Source organism: Arachis hypogaea, chromosome 4, assembly GCF_003086295.3.
Source record: "Arachis hypogaea cultivar Tifrunner chromosome 4, arahy.Tifrunner.gnm2.J5K5, whole genome shotgun sequence".
Taxonomy (NCBI): Eukaryota; Viridiplantae; Streptophyta; class Magnoliopsida; order Fabales; family Fabaceae; genus Arachis; species Arachis hypogaea.
The window spans coordinates 15,178,609-15,200,828 of record NC_092039.1 but is presented as its reverse complement, the minus strand read 5'-3'; the positions used below and the strand labels follow the sequence as shown (position 1 = coordinate 15,200,828).

Here is a 22,220-nt window from a genome sequence, read left to right as displayed (position 1 = left end):
GGAACAATTCGCATACACAGTAAAATGAACATCCACATTAGTTGATAAGAAACAACTAAGCAATTGACCAAAAATACCACTCGTGCATCATGTTTAAATGGCGTAACTAAAATCCAGTTTGAATTCAATAAAACTAAACTAAATCTAATTCAACCCACATAATAAAAAAACTTCTGGGGCATGTGCAAACAAAATGCAGAAAATCAAGTAAAAGGCAAATAAGATATCCAAAATAACCATCTACTTTAGAATGGAAAGAACCATCCGCATTTATAGTAAAATGAACATCCGACTTAGTTTAAATGGCTAAAAAAAATACAATTTAGTATTTGTTTTACAAATCTAAATGTCACATAACCCTGTTATTTATCATTATCTCAACCGACATAAAAGGAAGGAGCGAAGAGCTTGACTCAAGATTGGGATGGAACGAGGCCTAGTTGGTTGAGATATTGATCAATATCTTCCAGGTGATCGACGTGCCTTGGGTGCTTCGGCTGCCTCCAGAGACCATCCGAACCCCTGACCAGGCCCTTGTTCATGTCCTGCCACCACACCGGCGGCATTGAGTATTTGTCTTTCACAAAGTCATAGCTCTTGTTCACCAATGCAACGTCCCTTCCAGTTGTTGACTTAAATCCAAGGTTGATCCCCTGGTATCTGCACTTACATTCACCTTAATGAAAGCTAATAAGATTTTGATTTAAGAGCAGTTAATTAACAATGTAGTTATCTACCCAGAATTTATAACAATTATATAACTGCATCACTCTTAGTATGCCTTTCGTTTAAAATACATATAAATATATGACACCAGGAATAAATTGTATCTATCTAAAATTCAATCCAATCAACTAAACATCCACTTAAAAATGAAAATAAACATTTGCATACCTAGTAAAATGAACATCTAGCAACAATGAATTGTTCTCATTCTATTGCAGCTAACTTCCAACCATTGAATTTGGTTAATTTCGATATATTTCACTCTCTAGTATCAAATTTGAAAAAGGACTTGAATTTCCCAACATACTTTTGCATTGAATTTTCCTCAATTTTGTTTTATTGCTCATTTATCTTTATATCAGAAAGGAGAAGAATACATTCAGCATAGTAAACATATTCAATATAAGAAAGAGAGCCAAACATCCTATTTCGGAAGGTTCTCATCTGAGAGATCACTAGGGAGGTCAAGACCTGGAGGTATCTTCCCTGGATAGTTGGTTGTTAATACTATTGATCCTGTCATACTGGAAGGAAAATAAAAATCAATAAAAAGGAACCTATTGTTACTGTCAGCTTGTATTTGCAAACTCACCTTCTATCGACAATGACCATCGAGCGAAGCTCACAATTGGCAAAGGTGCAAAGATATGTAAAATAAGTCCATCATTTACTTTAACTTCAATATAAAAGTTGTAGGAAACTGCTCCCAAATCAAAATGCCCCATCCAACAGAATATTACAACATATAACCTTAGTACCTTACATATCAAACATAAAATACAACAGTCACTCTCTACGCGTCTATTACTGATAACAAAGCAAATAATAATTCTTTTCTTTCTAATAAAAGCATAGATTCAAGAAGCAATTGTAAATTGTATTATCGAGGCTTATTTCTTGGATATTTCCTTCTTCACCAAGGGGTTGCAATAATTTTCAAATCTATTCAAAGTATGAAACAAGATTCCACAATGTGTCACAATTGCTATTTCCTTCTCATTTCGTGTCCATAACCTGTGATGAAGTTAAGAGTAAAAATAATTCCTCTCAATTTAACTTATCTTTCACATTCAATGGAAATTCTCATATTCCTTACATATAACTAGTTGGATGGTTTGCTAGTACATCAGAACAGAATCATACAAATTCTTTTATTTTCCAAATTTCAAGGTCACAATTGAGATCCAGGCTTTGAGAAGCTTAACACATTCAGCTATATCTAAAAAATTTTATTGAAATACAGTAATTTATGAAAGATACGAGTGATTATATCTTCCAATTGCTAAGAGACAGAATAGAACTGCATTACCTAATTGATACATTAAAATATGATTTTAGTGTGGCATAACATTTAAGGTTTTTGATGATAATAAACACATACCAGTTCATGAACTTTATCCCCTTAGCTGCAAGTTCTTCCTTTGTCTCTCTAACATTGGCCTTCCACCAAATATCTTCATCGCTGTCTATCTGAAAAGAAAAGTCAAATAGATTATCACAAACCAGAGGGGAATATATTAAATCTTGGCCAACCCTTTTATGACTTAGATAAAGGTGTCAACCATCTTCAGTGAAAATAACCATGGTAGGTATTTGAAGTATATGTACTTGTCAGCAAAAAATCAACAGTAGAAAAAAGAAACTGATACTCGCTAACACTTCTTCTTTTATCACAAGGATGAACTCCCTGCATGAGAAAACATGCGGAGAGATTTGTAAGGCTCCTATATATCAATTTTAATATCACATACAAGGAACCTTCCATAAAAATATGTTAAACTGTATTTACTCATAAAAGATAAACACATAAAGAGAAAAAAAAAGAACTGGTAATTGATGTAGCCTAAATGTATTGGTACATGCACTATTCTATTCTTAGCATATAACATGAATTCCTGGATTACTTGTTGATTAGAGAGTCCATAGTTAAGACCCCAAATCCACGGTGAATTTGCAGGCACTACCTTGAGGGTTAAAAGATTTTATTCCCAAGACTAAAAAGAAAAATATCTCACATGCTGAGTTGGAGATTGAACTTCAATAATTTGTCACAAAAAATATTGTCATTCATCAAGAATTCAAGATTGAATAAATTGTATCTACTTAAAATTCAATCCAATCAACTAAACATCCAGTTAAAAATAAAAATAAGCATCCGCATACCTAGTAAAATGAGCATCCAGCAATAATGAATTGTTCTCGTTCTATTGCAGCTAATTTTCAACCATTGAATTTGGTTAATTTTGATATATTCCGTAGTTCCTATTGGCTAGTGTAGTTTAGTTCAATGAAAGAATATGGTAGTCAAAAATATTTTTCTAATGATAGCACTGGTTTAGAACAGAAGGCAAGGACTTTATCATTAAGTGATACAACTATACAAGAATTGTCATAAAAATCTCAACCTACCATATTTTTATATAAAATATCAATTCATGTCTAGTTTGCAATAGGTATTTTAATAATTAGTTAATCACTTCATCAATGAATATTCATTTACAAAATAAGCAAACAATCCTGATTCGATACCTGTTGGAGACCAAGAGGATCCAAAGACCTTGGCTCTTCTTCAATATCATCCCAGAAGCTTTGGTCTTCTGAAAGTTACAAAGTAATAGTTTCTGTAAGTTTTGTCCATAGAAAAAAATTCAGTATGAGTAAATTAAACATCCAACCTTCTGAGAAAGAAACTCCAAAACATAGAAAAAAATTCACAAAATATCCAACATACTTTTATTCAAACCTAAAAAATTAATGACACAAGTAACATAAAAATTGAAATAGCACTGCAGAGGGAGATTACCGTGTTGGTGGGCGTCAGTCGCAGGGAGCAGGATCGCAACAAGTCTGGTGCCGAGCAAGGGGGAGGCCGTCGGGCAGCATGGGGTGGCAAGCTTCAACGGCCGCGCTAACGATGGTCGGGATCGCGGTAGCATAGTGGAGGGCGTCATGAGGGAGAACGCGCCCGTTGAGGCGCGATTGAGGAAGGCGATGCGAGCGGGGCTTGGTGCGGTGGATAATGGCAACACGAGGGAGGAAGAGGGGACGCCGGTGCTGAAAGGAAAGAAGAAGAAGAATGGTGCTGAGAGAGAATTAGAATTAGGGCTGCCGTCTTTTTGTTTACGTCACTGAGAAGAATCCTAATCTCCTTCAAATTCTAAATATGAAACAATTAAAAATTAATTAATTGACCCTAATTTGTTTTTAATTTCAATATATTCCTATTGTACACTACGTATACTAGTTTCAAATACTTTTTCTTTGTTAATTTATCTCATAATGTAGCTAAACTTAAGTTTGATTTAATCTAGTAAAATAATAGGTATTGATTTCTTTTTTTATTGGATTTTAAATAATAGAATATGAAATTCTTTGAAAAATAGGTAATCTAATTTTTCATTTATTTTTAAGAATATGTAATTTTTTTTTGGTGAATAAGTAATTGTTATTAGTTTTTTTTGGTATCATTTAACTAACTATATTTTTGGTATCAAATAATGATTATTAGTTGTTACATCTCCTTGTATACTCTTTTTTTTTTTTTGAAAACTTCATCCCCTTATATACTATAAGCATGCGATTTTGGATTTTTATATGTCACATTTTACTGTACTTAATTATGTTAACTTGACTCTAATTAAGAATAAATAATTCAATCTATTTCATATTTAAAGTTTTGCATATTGCTCTTGTATTGAATTTATGCATGTCACATCTTATTGCTTTGGATTTGAATCATGAAGGCTACTTATTTAGTTGAGTTTAATTCTTATGAAATTAATTGAGTGTTGACTGATGCTGTGGATTGAGATTGGTTGGATTTGTGAAAATTACAAAAGTGGATATATGTCCAATTTTTGGGGAGGTTATGTCTAAAATTTTCGAGGAGTTTTGTTGAATGATTCGTGTAGTTAATATATGCTGATTAGTATTAATAATATATTCTCTTTACAGACATGTCGACAGATAGTAGAGGTAGATCGAGTGGGTCTTGTGGTCGTGTTACAATGAGAGTTTCCACCGAATTTCTAGGGACCATTCATTCATTGCCCTCTATCCCCACTACCCCGTTGACCCCTGTGACGTTACAGGTGGGTCCAGCGGATTAGCAGTTTATTATGGTCTCGAACTCAAACTACGTGCCTTCTTCTACTACGATCCCCTACAGATCCATCGACAGAGCCCGCGGTTGGTGAGTCCTCCAGTGCCCCCAACAGAATGCCCCTCCACCACTGTCCGTCATCCGGCTTAGGATTTTACCCGATGACATGCATGCGTAAGTACATACAATTTTGTAATCTTAAGTTTGTTAATCTTAAGTTTATGTGTTTCTATGTGATTATTAACGTTAAGTTCTTTCTTTGATAGGTTTGTACTAAATAACAATGCTTGCACATAGGATAAGTCAATGTACGACTACCTGTGGCCGAGTTACACGAAGATCCCTGCTGAAACCAGAGTGCGATGGCTTCAGAAGTGGGCGGTAAGAATTCAATAATGTTGAATTAATTAACTGTATTTAAACTGTATTTTATTCTAACTAACTAATGTTGTTCTATCACTTTGTGCAGTTAAAATTCATATGGGATACGGAACATAATCTCATGATCAGGAAGATATACGACCACCAGGCAGGCTAAAGACTTCAGCAGATGATGAGCAATGTTCGTCAGGGGCGCAACCACCTAACGACTTGGATATGTCCATCTATCAAGAAGGAACTGGAGGCCTATTCTAGGAATGATGAGGGGTTCCAACATCGCCGTCTAATGAACGTCGCTAACAGGGCTTCGCCGTGGTCGTCGAAGTATACAAGTGGGTCGGCGACCTTCATGAAGATGAAGAGTAGATTGGTAAGTAGTTTGGTAATGTTTAGTTTCTTAGTAGTTACTTTAATTAGTTGTTTGTTGATTACTTTTATTGGTTAATTTAAATATGTGTAATCTAAGTCGTTGGATCGTAAGGCGACACTAGCGGAAACCTTCAAGTATACACATACCTTGAAAGCAAACAAGGAGAGATTTGCTGACGAGTAGTCTATGACCCATTATGTGAGTTTCAATTAATTCTAAGTTTCAAATTTATTTGGTTTAAAGTCAATTAATTGCTATCCTAATCACGTGTGTCACAAGATGATTACATGCAGAGGTTGGAGGCCGCAACCCAACAATCATAGTCGCCTAGTGGGAATGACGAAGACAGCTCTGAGACCTCAGTGGTAGATCCTGATAGGGTTTGGCGCGAGACCGCCTCTGAATCCCACAAGAATCGCCACTTCGAGTTGGAGTTGTTATTCACTAGTGGCCTCTACTCTTCTGCATTGGCGGCTTCCTCTGCATTAGGCGAATTAACCTTCAAAAAGTTTGCTAGTGTCATCGGGCCCTGAACTCCACCTTCATCATTACCATGGTTGTTCATCTGTTAACCAAGAGCCTCAGCAGTGGCTTGCATAGCAGCAGCCATGTGCTCCAACGCAGTCATAAAGTTCACCGGGTCATTAGGGTTATTCTCCGACGCATGAGCATTCGTACGACCTCTCACACTACCTCTACCGCGTCCACGAGGCGCCATCTGGTTCCTATACACACCAAACAATCGATATTAAGTTGATCAGTCTCAATATCGGAAGTCTAGTACTTCAAAGTCCCAAATGCATGCTCATGAACGTTTATGCCAATTATATCAAGCAGATATACTAATAGCACATAACACACACACAGAGAATGCACAGAAGCATAGTCAGTCCATCCCTCAGGCTCTACAGGAACGAACTACTCTGATACCATAATTGTAACACCTTACCATACAGAGTCTTATGCTTAAGTCATAATTCAGAGATGGCAAGGTATTACGACCTCTAAAATAAAAATTTAGTACGTATAGTAGTATGACTGATTGATTATAACTAGGAGCCTTTGTAGAAAAAAGGGGTAAACAAAAATCGCAACTCGAAAGCGCAACACTCCGATCGATAACGTAACGAACAAGGATAACCAACGCGTGATTATATATATACAAAGGAGTGTCAAAAACAGGAATATCAAGACTCAAAATCCGGCTGCGAAGATAACCAGTCCGAGCATAGCAATATATACATATGATAAAAATAAGGAAAATCCCAAAGGGACACAAATACATAAAACCTATTCTCCAAAATCTCCCATAAGAGGAGTCATCACAGTTTTTATTATTTAATGGAGATAAAAGTATCTAAGCAAAACATATAAACCAAAACATAGCTCCGAGAACAAAGGATCTTCGCAAATCTAGAAGTCTCCAGCATGCCTCAGCGGGAAACCTCACGTCCTGCATCTGAAAACCACAAAATCCGCATGGGTGAGAACCAGAGGTCCCCAGCATGGTAACAGCTTCCACATATATAATACATAATAATAGAGGAAAGCCGAAGGCAATCCTAGAACTTCTTCCAGATAATATCAAAACTTATAAACAAGCTAAACCATAAAGGGCATCTGACTAAAGATTCTTCAGTCTAACTAATACTTCCCTTTCCAATTCCTTCAGACCTCCCAACCACCAGCAGGAGTATAATGTAGCAAACACAGTTATATCAAGCAAGAAATATACAAAATAGGGACAATTCAGGCAGTTAGACAATTAGCAAGTAATATGCAGTCAAATAGGCAATCTCAAACAATTCATATAGTATGCATATGATGAATGCCTGTCCCTAGTGGCTGATGATATCATCTGTCGGTTATAGAGCCAACCCGACAAGTCCTGGTAGCTAACCATTGGACTGTCCCTCTGTCACGCATCCCTAACTCGAGTTATACTCGTCATAAACTTGATCATAAATCATGATCTATATCCATCACCTTCACTGGTGAATATTTACGGGGGCGAGCTCATCCGGGTCTTTCACAGTGCCCGACCACACTTATGACATAGGGTCAAAAGAGCTTCGAGTCTCAACCTGGAGCACGTGGTGGCTAGTCACTGCTTCCTCCCAGGGAAACTCTTATCTCCAACAGTGGAAGTGCAACATTCACAATTCATTCAACAGCATTATGCATTTATACATGGCCATAATCATGGCTCCGCCGTAACACGGCAATAATTTAGCCATCTGGCTCACGGTTAAATCCATAACCAGCCCATTGGCATCACGGTTAAATCCATAACCAGCCATCTCATTAACAAATACAGCCTTTCGGCCCACGGCATAACAAGCACTTCCACCACCATCCTCCGCATTTCACATAATCATGCTTGATCCTCAATGATCATTCATTTTCCTCTTGCTTCACTTGCAAGTTACCACATTCACTAGCCTTTCTTCTCATAGCTAGACATATCATAATGATTTAAGATATAAGTGGTGAGATCGGAGGCTTAGAAGTATGAAATTTGGCTTTTAAAACTCAAAAATCAACTTTGGGATGAAAACAGGTCCACGCGTACACGCACTCCACACGCACGCGTGGATGGCCTCGAAAACTCATCGACGCGTAAGCGTCATGCATGCTAACGCGTGGATTGAAAACTAGCCAAACGACGCGCACGCGTGGGTACTCTCGTGCCCCAGGCACAAAACTGGCACAGTTCTGGCATAACTCTCTGGAAAATGGCTGGGCATTGGGTGCAGCACATCGGCGCGCCCGCGCACATCACGCGCACGCGTAGATGGCGCTTTCGAGAAGAACGGCGCGTACGCGCCAAGTGCGCCTACGCGTGGGGGGTCATTCTGCTAAAAATTTTCTAAGTTAAAAGCTGCAGAATTTACAGATTCAAACCCCTATCTTCCAATGGACATAACTTCCTCATTTTAAATCATTTTTCATCCGTTCTTCGAACGGCATGGACATCCCGGATCAAATTTCATTTCTAAACAGATTTGGCACAAAACAGAGATCCGTAGTCCAAGTTATGTCCCGTCAAAGTATGCCCAAAAACCATGTTTTTCATACAAAACCACAACATGCTATTTTCAAAACAAGCCATATTCAACTCTTTTCAAATTTTTCAAACTCAATCAAAACATGCCATTTTCATCCCTTTTCTTTGAAGTCAATCAAAATATATCAATTTCAACATCAAGCCTCCTCAACTCACACATTGACACTTTACCACAATTTATCAAAATCACTATCTCATCATTTTAACCCACTTTACCCAAGTGGCTCAAACTCAAATATATTGACATATCATATACTCTTCCTCATGTCAATTCTCAACAACATCAATTCCACTAAATCATCATTGTACACAATCAATATCATACTCACCATCAACATGGTTCAACCCACAATTCAACCATAACCAATCATCAAGCATATATCACAACATGCATATTTCTCATACATCATACCATCAAGGCATCATTAATCATCATCACATATATGACTACATCATATATATCAATAATTCAACAACATCAACAATTCAATGCCTATCTTAGGACCTCTAGCCTAAGTATTTCCTACCACATTACATATTAGATACGGGAAACCGAAACCATACCTTAGCCGATTTCCCAAGCTCAACCGGAGCACTTCCAAATCACTTATCCACAAGCTCTCAAGGCCTCAACACCTCCAAGAACAGATTTTTCACCACCAAATCCCTTTTTAAGCTTTTCAATATCACCAATCAAGCTCCAATATTCACACATACACAACCTAAGCCACAATCATCATACTCATACACAACATCTCAATATCCAAACATCATAGAATCAACAAATTACACTAGGGTTGAGAATCGTACCACATCCAAGGTCCAAGGAGACAAGATTAACCTTCTCCTTCAAGAGAGTTGGGTCCTATAACATCAAAGAGCCCAAAATCTCAACATTTTTGCTCATAAAACTCGAAAACAAGGCTGGAATTTCGAAGATCAAAACGTGGCTTACCTCAAGATTAATTGTATGGGTTTTGTAGAGCTCTCCGCGGTGAACGCATGGCCGCAAACGGTGCGGCAATCGGAGCTCTAGATCAAAAGTTATGGTGGTTTGAAGATCAAGTGAGAGAAAGAACTTGAGAGAGTGTTCTTCCCTCCATGGCCTCCATTTTCAGCATGTGAGTGTGTTTAGTGAGGAGAGAGAATGCTGAACACTAGGGTTTTGGTCTAGTTATGTTGGGCCAAGGGCCCACTTTGGGTCCGGTTGGCCCAATTTGGCCCGTTCGGTCCAATCTTGGCCCGAATTCTATAAAATTGGTACTGAAATTCTCGTCTCAATCTCCTCTATCATATTTAGCCACAAAAATCACATTTTGGGCTTTCTAGAATAAATTCTCATTTATAGGCTAATTAGCCGTTAATTAACCGGGTTTTACACAAATTCTATAACTTTTGTTAAAGAAGGGCATGGTGGCAGGTCTAAATAGAATTCGTAGTTTGCTTAAAATAAATAGCATTGTTGTAGTTAGGGATGTCAATGGGGTAGGGGCGGGGATGCCTCCTTGCTCCCCGTCTCTGCCCCCAGAATTGAACTCTGTTCCTGCCCCGATCCCTACCATGGGGGATAATTGTCTCCATACATGTTTTCCACATTTTCTGTGTTCCCTGTGGAGCTCCATTTCCATCTCCCTATGTTGAACTTTTATATAAAAATTATAATGAAAAATTTAAAAAAATTAAATAAACTACAAAATATTGTTATAAACACACAAACATATTATATCTAAGATTATAAGTTCAGAAATATAATATAGCAAATCATAGTCCATAAAACAAAATCTTAAAATACAACTTCTACTCTAAAAAAAGCCATAAAAAAGTCTTTAACATCAATTATTCTTCCTTTATCAGCATAAAACTTCCAACAAACAATTCCATATTCTCTGTTAAAACAACACAAACATGAATATTTTAACATACATCATAAACAAGAATACCATATATTAAATAAAAAATTGACATAATAGAAAAATAATTACCTAAACTCCTAAATCCCCCGTATCCATCTCATAGTCCCAAGGAATTAGAATTTTCGACTCTGATTTACCTATATTATATCAATCAACAAGTTACGCGAGTTAAATTTAACATGACATTGAACTTTAATACCAGATAAAAACTTGAGTTATTAGTACTTTTACCTGAAGAGTGTATCTAATGTTGAGTGCAAATTAACGCCTCAACAAGTTCATAATGCAATTTATTGCGATGTGGATGTAAAACTCGACCACCGGTACTAAAAGTGAACTATGAGACAACAGTAGAAATGGGAATGGCTAAAAAATCTCTTGCAATCTTTTGTAAGGTGGGATATTTCACTCCAATATTTTTTCAATAACCCAAAATATCAAATTTTTTCAAATTTATTTTATCTACCATAACACTCTCTTCTAAATAAAAATCCAACTCAGTTTTTGCAACACAGTCTTCAGATGTATCTTTCACAAATTGCAAGTAGATAGAACTAAATTTTCTCTTTGAAGATCCTTCTTCATCTCCAACATTCAAAGTAGAAGCTAAACTATCATCATTTGGAGCTCTTCTTTTAGCCCTAGTCTTAAAGGTAATATTCACAAACTAATTCTTCCATCATTTTCTTGACCTTACTCAATTGAAACTCACTTTGAGATCCATATATTTTAGAAAGAAAAAAAAACTTCAACAACTTCATCTTATATCTAAAGTCTAAGATAGCTCCCACAGCTATGACTTCATTAATTTGATCCCAATACTTTTCAAACTTACTAATTATATTTTTTTCCATTTTATAAATCATGTTATTAGAACTAAGCATCCATTCATTCAATGTCAATCTCATTTCACACACCTTGGAAAAGTATAAATTTGTGGTTGTATAAAGTGCCAGAGAACAATTCAGTCACTATAAAAGACTTCTAATTTATTAACAAGTTCATCTGCCATTTCCCACTTATCATCAGATGGTACTTATTTATACAGAGATTCATGGTGTCTTAAACGCTCAAAAACTTTTCTATATGACAATGCATAAACAAGCATTATAAACCCTATATGTCTAATTGCTTCAGAAAACACATAACAAAGATTATACAAATGAAGAGTATTAAACCTTAACTATTTCATAATTATAAACCCTATATGTCTAATTGCTTCAGAAAACACATAACAAAGATTATACAAACGAAGAGTATCCAACCTGTTAGAATTTGGTTGAATTAGTCCCACATTGCTTAGGATAGCAAATGGAGTGGGTGGCCTAGGCTATAAATATGAGGCTAAGTTCTTCATTTTTTTTGCACCAGTCGGAAAAACTTAAAGCTTGTATCTGACTTTTCTTTTCCTCTATACCTTTTGATTAGAAAGTGTTGTGAGGTGTAGTTAAATATTTGCTTTGAGAGTGTGGGTGTACTGGGGTGCCGGTGTTAGAGAGAAAGAAGTCTATGTGTTGTAACAATTTTCACATAGTGATATTCTCTGGTTGTCATTTGGCAACGGCCGTGGTTTTTTCTCCAGTAATTGGAGTTTCCACGTTAAATTCTTGTGTTGTGATTGTGTCTATTTTATTTCTCTGTGAAAGGTATTTTATTCTTAGTGTGCTCTGTGGTTGCAGCCTAGTCTGACCTTCCACAACAGAAAAGAATTTTGTCCTGTAGCTTGAGGTTGATCTTTGGTTGCTGTTGTTGTTGCTGGAAGGCAGTGTGACACTGTGAGAGTGCAGTTTGGAAAGGTTCTGGCTAAGGAAAGACTTGGTATTTAAGTGTGTCCATTGTGACCCACCTCTCTTTCCTGGGGACCCTTCCTAGTGCACGGTCTACAGTTGAGTTATACTATTCCAGTATACGGTTGCAACAATGTCAGGATATTCAAGTGTTGTGAAGCTTGAAATAGAGAAATTTGATGAAAGAATAAATTTTGGCTTGTGGCAAATACAAGTCAAGGATGTGTTGATACAATCAGGTTTGCACAAGGCGTTGAAGGAGAAGATCTCTGGTATGAAGGATGAAGAATGGGAGGAACTAGATTTGAGAGCTGCAAGTGCTATTCGCCTGTGTTTGGCTAAGAATGTTCTTGCAAATGTGCAAGGAATGAAAACAGCCAAGGAACTTTGGGATAAACTCAAAGGGTTGTATCAGGCAAAGGGCATCTCAAATCGGTTGTTATTGAAGGAGCAGTTCTATAATCTACGCATGGATCACAATGTAAAAATCTTCGACCATCTTAGTGCTATCAATGGTATTGTCTCTGAATTAGAGGCAATTGGAGTGTAAATTGATGATGAAGATAAGGCACTGAGGCTCATATTGTCTCTCCCTTCTTCCTATGAGTATATCAAACCTGTTTTAATGTATGGGAAAAAAACTCTGAATTTTGAAGAAGTTGTCAGTAAGCTCATTGTTGAAGAAAGAAGAATGAAAAATGAGGGTAGCACCTCATCAGATTTAGTGCTTGTAGCTAGAGGTGACAATTATGGAAAAAGAAATCGTGGAAGGAGTGTAACATGCTGGAAATGTGGAAAGCCTGGGCATGTAAAGAGAAATTATCCAGGTAATGCGGTTTTAGAAAAAGGTTCTCAATCTGATACTTGCAATATTGCTCTCTCTATGAGAAAATATGATGTTCTCTAGAAGACAAGAAGTATCCTCATGGTATTACCGCACTGCCATGGATAAGGATAAGTTGTGGTAATCGGGTCCACAATTGCACACGGGCATTGGTTGGCGTTGAGATGTAAGGTGTGTGGCGGAGTTATGTCGATGGCTGAAGAACTTCCAGGAAAAGCCAATTTGGAAGTTGCACCATGAATTTTCAGCAAGGTTTCGATCTGTACCAAGGCGAAATGCTTGGAGTGGTCTAATTCCAAGTGAGTATACTTTCATGGTGGAGTATGATAGTTCTCTGAACTATGATTGTCGGTATAGACAATGGCAGCAAATAATTGTCGGTGTTGACTATGGAAGCTGAAGATGTGTGACTATTTCAATCAAGATGTAGATTGTTAGCATTTGGTTGAATTAGTCCCACATTGCTTAGGATAGCAAATGGAGTGGGTGGCCTAGGCTATAAATATGAGGCTAAGTTCTCCATATTTTTTGCACCAGTCGGAAACACTTAAAGCTTGTATCTGACTTTTCTTTTCCTCTATACCTTTTGATTAGAGAGTGTTGTGAGGGTGTAGTTAAATATTTGCTTTAAGAGTGTAGGTGTACTGGGGTGCCGGTGTTAGAGAGAAAGAAGTCTATGTGTTGTAACAATTTTCACATAGTGATATTCTCTGGTTGTCATTTGGCAACGGCCGTGGTTTTTTCTCCAGTAATTGGAGTTTCCACATTAAATTCTTGTGTTGTGATTGTGTCTATTTTATTTCTCTGTGAAAGGTATTTTTTCAATTGGGAATGGTGTATTATTCCCAACACAACCCTGACTATTTCATAATTATAAACCCTATATGTCTAACTGCTTCAGATACATAGAAGGAGAGAGAATCAAACCTGAAGTCAAGTGAATGGGGAGAAGGAAGAGGACTGGAAGAGGGGCAACCGGTGGCTGCTACAGTGTCAACAGCGATGCTCTCTTCAGTAGACAATGAGTAGCGAAGAGATGGCAGAGCAGTGGGATGCGACAGCGGAGAGGGGGAGAATGGACACGTTGACAGTGACGAGAATGGATGCAATCACGCAGACGTAGGAGTGGAGAGGGGAAGGTCGCCGCGCCTGACGAGAGAGAACGACGTGGTGAAGCTGTGAGGGTGACGGCGTGGTAACGTAAGCATTGAGCAGGAGGAGTGGTTGGTGGCGACTGGCGAGGGAGTATGGTGCTATGGCTGTGACTGTAGACACAGCTATGGAGTTTTAAACTTTTGGGACTGGAGAGTTGGGGGTTTGGGGACGTCGCAATAACAAAGTATAGTAGTAGGAGAGAAGGGAAGACATTCAATAAAGTAGGATTAGGGTTTTCAATTGGTGAAATTACTAAAAAGCCTCTATATTAGAAATAAATTAAGGGTATTTAAGTAAATTCAATAATTTCGAAGAATTATCGGGGAAGGGGCGGGGATCGCTACTTGGGTGTCCGCGCTTTTTTTTGGGGGGGGGGGGGTGGGATGTTAGTCCCATCCCCATCCCATCCCCATGAAAAAAATTCTTCACCTTCAAATCTCTATTTGGGATAGTCTCTGCAGGGATCCCCGCGTTTCGGAAAATTTTGACACCCCTAGTCATAATTGAGTTATTAAAATAAAGCAAGTACGAAATACAACACACAATTAATGAAGGTTTGACTATTATTATTATTATTATTATTATTATTATTATTATTATTAGGGTTTAATCTTACTACTAAACGTATTTTATATTCTCATTATATATAATAGGTATAAGTATAATAGTTAAAATTTCGATTTAATTTTTAAAATTTTTTGATATATGATTTTAAATGAATCAATCAATTTTACAAAATTTTTACTAAGTCTTACGATTTTACAATTTAAATTTTGTTAAGATTTTATGTTTTATGTATTTAATTTATTTTTTTAATTTCACGTAAAATACTGATTTTCTCTACCTTGCATAGGTGCATACAAACGATTATTATTATTATTATTATTATTATTATTATTATTATTATTATTATTATTATGTGCAAAGTAGAAAATAAATATATATGATGCACCACACAAGCACACCCTTTTAATCCACCATATCATCATTTGGACTATAGTGATCCAAAACTCAGCCCTCCCATACAATACAAAGCGCCCCTCAACTTGTAATGTAATTGCCTGTATTGTATCTACTCATTGTCCTACATATCTACTACGTAGGACTCATCATCATAGAGCATCTTAGACACATTATTGCTACAACAATTAAAGCCAGGAAAGAAAAGTGAGGGAAGCGATTAAAGGACACTGTACCGGGAATTATGAGCCTTGAAATTTTGTCTAAATTCAAAACGATGATGGGTACATAAGTACATTAATTTGAATTTTGGGTCCTCAAGTACGTAACACGCAACCCTTGTTGGTGTTTTTTGTTCTCGTCCTGGCCCGGCCCATTTAATAAGAGATCGATAAAATAATTATTAAAATTTGCTCTCGTTGAGAGTCGAACTCAAGACCTCCCGCTTACTAAACGGGTGCTCTAACCAACTGAGCTACGAGAGCTTCTTGAAAATTTCGTTTAAAAATAGCAATAAGTAATGCAAGAAAGGAAGTCCTCTCGACTTGGCGCGTTCCAGAATGGCAAAGAAAGTAGTTAAGTTTGACGCAGCAGGACACGTGGCGGTTCACCTCCCCACATTTTAAAAAAAAAAAAAAACAGAAAAAGGAAAGACAGAAGGAAACAGAGAAAAGAAAAGCCAACGCAACAACACACACTCTCTCTCTCTCTCGTGTGCCGGAAGGTCGGTAGAGACTCTCTCTCTCTGTCTCTCTTTCTTTCTTCGTTTGGTTGTTTGGGTTGCTGCATCCCCATCTTAGGGTTTCGTCGTTGACGCGCCCTTTTTACTCTTTTGCCCCTCTCCGCTTCAATGGACTCCGATTCCTGGATTTCCGCGCGTCTCTCCACCGCCTCACGCCGTTACTATTCTCGATCTGGTGAACTTCCCATTTCCTTCCTCTTTTCATCCATTTCTTATTTCTTAATTTAATAATTATGTGTCATTAATTTTGATAATTCGTGTGTGTTTGTTTGTGGTTTCGCTTGTAGATCTGTATGTTGGCGGTGTTCACGAGGATTCCGATGGCGGAGGTGGCGGTGGCGGAGGAGGAGGCGATGATTTCAGGGCGGAGTTTCTTTGCCCCTTTTGTGCCGACGAGTACGACGTCGTTGGACTCTGCTGCCACATTGACGAGGACCATCCTCGAGAAGCCAAAAACGGGGTACCTTCCCTTTTTTTTGTTCTCTCTTAAATCTCTGTCACATTTCCATGTTCGAAATTTTGAGCTTTTTATCTTTTCTTCGTCCCTACTTTAATGTCTGAATACGATGGCGCCACCTTTTATTTATAATTTGATTTTTGAACTTGGAATAAAAAAGGTGTAAAAATGAAGGTGATAGTGTCTCGTTTATGACATAACGAAAATTATTCTACTAATGTCGTATTTAAGCCTAGCAGTAATGAGTGGAAAAAGGAATTCGCCTAAAGTTGTTTGGTCACAGTAGAAGTGTAACGTGATCTCTACCATACTATCTTTGAAATTTACCGAGCAATTCCTAGGACTAAAGGGGGTGGACCTTAGGCATTTTGTTTGTACCTTACTCATATGCCTGTATTGTATGGTCTTGATAACAGTCACTTTTATCCATTTTCTTAAATTTATTCTGGCTGTCTTGTTACAACTTGTAGATAATGGAATATGGATGCTAGAGGAGTGGTCCTGTTTGGGTTAGTGAGGGTGACTGCTAGATGAGTGAAAGAAAAGAGAGAGAGAGAGAGAGAGAAGGGAGGGGTTGAGAGGGGGGGAGTGTAGTGTATTTGGTTCTTACGCAAGTTGTTTTTGTGTGCTGAAATAACGTTTCTGCAATTATTTTGTAATTTTTGTTTGATGGTGCACTCACACCCAAATTTGTGGTGCTTGGTTTTTTGTGAATTATGAGTTATATATAATACCAAATTACGAGGGCGTTCTTTCTTTTCTATGTTTTTTTTTTTTTTTTGTTAAAAAGGCCAAAGCATTGCATTGGCTGAGGTGTTATGGCTTTTTTCGCTTTTGTTTTTCTATGTTCTGACTTGTGGTTTCCTCGGGTTTCTTATATTCTCAGGTGTGTCCAGTCTGTGCGAAAAAGGTGGGGATGGATCTTGTCGGACATATTACTACACAACATGGGAATTTTTTAAGAATATCCTTTTTACTAGTTGGTTTCCTTTATGGTTCTTCTTCTTCTTGTTTTCATTTTCTCCCTAGATATACTAGAACTGTGCATGTTTTTTTACCAAATGTCTTATATGGATGATCTCTGTGCAAAAAAAATCTGGTTTTGGACGAGTTTTCGTTCTTTCAGTTATGTCAAAAGAGGGAGTCCAAAAGAATGAAAGTTTATGCCAAAAATTTATTTATGCCCGCCCCTCAACATAAATGACCGGCTGCTTAACTATAATGGAGTTTTGTTTACACTGAGAATGTTGTGTGGGATGAATTTTGGGCAGTTAAAAGCCAATAAAGACATAGTTCAGCTTTTTGTAGATGAGGATTCTTAGATGTATAAGTAGGCACACTAGCTAGATAGTATTAAACACGTGATCTATGGTAAGGTACTATGATCTGCCGTCATTTGATCCATGTTGCCGATTTAGTTGTTAGTTTAGATGCAGGGGAGTTACTTGCCTCATGTATGTTTTCTCATGAAACTTGTTTAGATGTGACTAGTCATCATATGTAGTTTATATTACTTTACCGTTGTTAGAGGCTAATATCTTGTACTGTCTCTGAAGACCCTGTTCTTCCCATGTGATTTTGTAGGCCTCTGTTCAATCAATGTGAATTATGAGTAGGTGTATAAAACAACTGTGTTCTGGAACACATATTCTATTTGTCTACTATTGCCTAACTACCTGGTTCCTACCTCCAAGTATCATTTTGTGCAAATCTTTTAAATTGCTTGGTTTAGTTTAGATAACCATGCCAGACTGGAGGCTACAAAGATTTTCCTTAACTAATAATTACGTGCAGCGAAAAAGGAGGCTCAGGAAAGGAAGCTCTAGTTCAACATTTTCTATATTGAGAAAAGAATTGAGAGAAGGAGCCTTGCAGTCCCTTCTTGGAGGTTCTTCCTTCATATCTTCCTCCAATTCTGAGCCAGATCCTCTGTTGTCGTCATTCATTTTTAACCCAGTTTTATCCGATGAGTCTGAAAGTGCACAACCTTGTCCTTCCATTGAAGCTGCCCTAGTAAAAGAAAGCTCAAATAAGAGTTCCTTGGAAAGGTAGGGGTGCTTATATTGTTTTATGCTTAACCTTTTCTTTGTTTCAGAAATTGTGTGTTAAAAATGTTTCATGTTGGATGCTAACCATGTTCTATGATCAATTTTGCCTTTTCTTCTTGTTTTTGGAGACTTGAAAGTATATGCGAAACGTAATGGATGGCATTTGTACTGGTATGTTTGGTTGCCGGGTAAAACTCAGGTGGAAATTTTCATGGATAAACTCCATGGGGATTTTTACACAGGTGTTCATCTATAAAATTTTTCACCCGTTTTTAGCCCCCAAGTCCCCAACCAAAAACACCTTGAGCGATGCCTTGGTTTCATGTGTCTGAAGTCTTGAGCTGTGATTACAGATTGACAATATAATCATGCTGGCATTCTCTCATACTGCGTCGTCGTCGTGTTCTAATTCTTCAATATTATGTCATTCACCAATCAAAACTAGTTCAGATTTTCTCCCACTCTTGTCTGACAATTAGTTGTTTATGGTAACAGAAAACCTCAACAGGTACAGCTGTCAGCCGAGGATAAAGTAGAGAAAGCGCGGAGGTTTGAGTTTGTTCAAGGGCTGCTCATGTCGACAATTCTTGACGATAACTTATAACTGAAATTTATGGCTCGTTATGCTACTATTATTACTATTGTACTAGGAGCAGGAGCTATATGTATTAAGCACCAGAGGAGAAGTGGGAGTTCGAGTTTGTTGAGGAAGATGATAGAAGTGGGAGTAGCTAGATCAAAGAAAATATGTAATGTATCTAGAGTTATGTTCATAAAATGCAACAATGGGAAGGAACCTTTGTTATGCTGCTTGTGTAATATGCTAGTTCAATGCAAATGAAATAAAATTTATGTGGCGTACATGGCACCATAGAATGTAGATGCAGTAGAATTCAGACCCATCATCACCCATGTTAGTTTATTTTTTAAAGAGGCTATCCAATACTTTCCCCATAAACCAAAATCGGGTGCTCCTGTGCGAAATACATTATTAATGTATATAAATGAATTCGTGAGTGATAGAGACGGCTTTACCCTTATATACTTGTTAATCTGAGTTCTGAAGTAAAGGGAATATCTAATAATTGAGATATTGAATCAACGGAACATTAATTAGGCATAGGTTCAATTTGGATGCATGAATATTGTAAAATATTTGAGTGTTTTTTTGGTTGGTTAAATTATATCATGAGAGGTTCAAATCCCAGACTTCTATACCTCATTACCTCTAATAGAGGGAAGGGGATATAACTGTTATTAGAGCTACAACTCATCATATCAGTTATTGAACCACATTTGTTACTGACTTACTTTGGATAATTATTCTTAAGCAAATGGGCTATTTCGAAAAGCATTCCGAACCAACATCTTTATGTTGAGCTTCTTACCGTGTAGATCAGCGAGTATTTTTCACCCCTTATCTATATATCTGGATTTCTGTTTGCCAAAACCCTAAATTTCTGAAGGGTTGGCTGCATCTTTTTTTTTCCCTTTAAATATAAAATCTTTCCTACCAAAAAAAAAAAAAAAAAACTAGAAAAAAACACCACTACATGGATGCCGTTTTAACCAAGATCCTCCAATTTAATAAAATAGCCGGCCTAGCCTAATTTATTTTATATTATATATGGTAAAATAAATTAAATTCTAATATTTATATATATTTTTTATTTTTTACATTTATTACATAAATTAAAATAAAATATATTTTATATATTTAAAAAACAAGTATTAATCCTTTTATGCTTTTTAAATTTTTTTATCATTTTTTATATTTATTTAATTAATTATGAACAAATTAATTGGTTGAACTAGTAACCCAATACTTGAACACTCTAGTAGTTAGTTAGACAAAAAATCTTTTGGTTAAACTAGTAACCTAGCAACCTACTCTAGTGGGATTAAGGATCCATTTGGGTTAACTTTTGAAAAAAAAAATATTTTTTTATTTAAAAAAATTTAATAAACAAAAACTATTTTAAATTTGGATATAATTTTCAAATATTAAAAACAACTTTTATTTTTATTTTTTTAAAGTAAAATATTGTTGACTTTTAAAAAAAAGTAAATAATTTATGTTTCAATAAAAATATTTTTTTTTAAAAAAGATGTATTTAAACGTATTTAAAACTTAATAGAAATATTTTATTTTTGTTAAAAAATATTTTGTTCACTCACCATTCCAAATCACCAGTAATTACAAGGTCCAAAATATGCTAAAATCATTCTTAATAGAGGAAGTATAGGTGATATCATGTGAAAGTTAGATATTGACATTACTCTTAACATAATAGGAGACGCCAAAATGGCCCTTTCAGTAGCATCATAGTTCTCAAAGAAATTAATAAAATAATAACAGCATTTGAAATCCGGCATCAATACGTTGACAAGTACAAGTGCGTGATTGAGTAATGGTTATTGCTTCTCCCTTGAAACAGAAACTCATGTTCATGTTATTTCATTTTCACCAACCTCACTGCACTCAACTTCTCCACCTAACCACCATAGCTAGTGCCTTTATAAAATCTCTACACACAAGTCTATCTTGAAGAACAATTAATAATGGGTGTTGTTACTCAAGAATATGCTACCCCTGCTGCTGTGCCACCTGCTAGGCTATTCAAAGCCATGTCTTTAGATATTCACAATCTCTTCCCTAAGATTGTCGAACCCATTCAAAGTATTGAGTTCACTCAGGGAGATGGAGGTGCTGGAACCATCAAGAAGCTCACCATCCTTGAAGGTACCTTCAATCGTCATCATCATACATATATAGCTTAGTATTAATAAATAAATATTGTTACAGGTGGGGAAAGCAAGTATGTTCTTCACAGAGTGGATGAAATTGATGCTGAAAAGTTTGTGTACAACTTCAGCATAATTGGGGGAACAGGGTTGGCTGAGACGTTGGAGAAGATCCAATTTGAGAGCCAATTGGTGGAAACACCAAATGGAGGGTCCCTTAGGAAGGTTCATGTTCAGTTCTTCACAAAGGGTGATGCTAAGATGAGTGAACAAGACCTTAAGGCTTCTCAAGCCAAAGTGGAAGGCCTTGTTAAGCTTGTTGAGACTTTCCTTTTGGCTAATCCTGATTATTAGCTTCCTTTTATTTTCTGCATGTCTTCTCAAAGGACTCCTAAATAACGAAATTGTTTGTTAAACAAAATAAATTAGTCAAATATAATTAAAATTTATCTTATTTAGTATTTATTAATTATTATAATAAATAATAAATAAGACAAACTCGAACTGATTTTTTTTTTTTTTGTCTCTCTGTCGTAACCGCATAAATTATAACACTATACTTTTTATTTAATGTGTTGCCCCTTGTTGATTTCCTATCTAAGTGTTCACACCAAGGTTATAAAAATTCCATGGGGTAATCAAAAACACTTTTAGCTATTTCTTCACCCATTTACAAGTTCATTTGATTTAATTAATTTAATCGTAGTTCAATTATAATAAAATAACAAGAATAGGCTAAATTCAACCAGACAGGTAACAATAATAAGAATTAACGATTAAACATTTAAAGCAACATAACAGAAAGACAATGGGACCAAAATTGAGGCAATGAAGAAGACAATGGCTGAAACGTAGGGTGTAAGAGAAGACAACGGCTATAGGAGGAGATGACGAGGATTGCGATGACCAAAATAACAGTGAAG

General features: G+C 36.5%; 3 protein-coding genes and 1 non-coding gene across 4 annotated transcripts; 2 read left to right on the top strand and 2 right to left on the bottom strand.

Moving 5' to 3' along the window:
* Window positions 1-1,150: 1,150 nt before the first annotated feature.
* On the bottom strand, window positions 1,151-3,677 carry LOC112794685 (phosphoglycerate mutase-like protein 1). The gene is made up of 7 exons (XM_072234335.1): window positions 3,530-3,677; window positions 3,240-3,323; window positions 2,335-2,484; window positions 2,108-2,192; window positions 1,621-1,740; window positions 1,319-1,363; window positions 1,151-1,250 (listed from the first exon to the last, which is right to left on the bottom strand). Exons 1-7 carry the CDS (start codon window positions 3,675-3,677, stop codon window positions 1,151-1,153), a joined length of 732 nt encoding a protein of 243 aa, XP_072090436.1.
* Window positions 3,678-15,689: 12,012 nt separating this feature from the next.
* LOC112796380 (protein DEHYDRATION-INDUCED 19 homolog 7) lies at window positions 15,690-19,413 on the top strand. The gene is made up of 5 exons (XM_025838806.3): window positions 15,690-16,222; window positions 16,335-16,507; window positions 17,391-17,468; window positions 18,293-18,552; window positions 19,048-19,413. Exons 1-5 carry the CDS (start codon window positions 16,156-16,158, stop codon window positions 19,154-19,156), a joined length of 687 nt encoding a protein of 228 aa, XP_025694591.1. The 5' UTR covers window positions 15,690-16,155; the 3' UTR covers window positions 19,157-19,413.
* Window positions 15,717-15,790, bottom strand: TRNAT-AGU (transfer RNA threonine (anticodon AGU)). The gene has a single exon. It is a non-coding gene; the product is annotated as a tRNA-Thr (tRNA).
* A 1,523-nt stretch (window positions 19,414-20,936) lies between the features above and the next one.
* On the top strand, window positions 20,937-21,751 carry LOC112796378 (pathogenesis-related protein 10). Its single transcript, XM_025838805.2, has 2 exons — window positions 20,937-21,295; window positions 21,359-21,751. The coding sequence occupies exons 1-2, from the start codon at window positions 21,115-21,117 to the stop codon at window positions 21,649-21,651; spliced, it is 474 nt and encodes a 157-aa protein (XP_025694590.1). The 5' UTR covers window positions 20,937-21,114; the 3' UTR covers window positions 21,652-21,751.
* The last annotated feature ends 469 nt before the right edge of the window (window positions 21,752-22,220 follow it).

Coding starts and splice junctions, on each gene's coding strand:
- LOC112796378 (XM_025838805.2), top strand. CDS start 21,115: ATGGGTGTTGTTACTCAAGAATATGCTACCCCTGCTGCTGTGCCACCT. Junction 21,296..21,358: donor GAAGCTCACCATCCTTGAAG/GTACCTTCAATC, acceptor ATATTGTTACAG/GTGGGGAAAGCAAGTATGTT.
- LOC112796380 (XM_025838806.3), top strand. CDS start 16,156: ATGGACTCCGATTCCTGGATTTCCGCGCGTCTCTCCACCGCCTCACGC. Junction 16,508..17,390: donor CTCGAGAAGCCAAAAACGGG/GTACCTTCCCTT, acceptor TTATATTCTCAG/GTGTGTCCAGTCTGTGCGAA. Junction 17,469..18,292: donor AACATGGGAATTTTTTAAGA/ATATCCTTTTTA, acceptor ACTAATAATTAC/GTGCAGCGAAAAAGGAGGCT.
- LOC112794685 (XM_072234335.1), bottom strand. CDS start 3,677: ATGACGCCCTCCACTATGCTACCGCGATCCCGACCATCGTTAGCGCGG. Junction 3,324..3,529: donor GACTGACGCCCACCAACACG/GTAATCTCCCTC, acceptor TGTAACTTTCAG/AAGACCAAAGCTTCTGGGAT. Junction 2,485..3,239: donor ACAGGTATCGAATCAGGATT/GTTTGCTTATTT, acceptor TTTTTATGGAAG/GTTCCTTGTATGTGATATTA.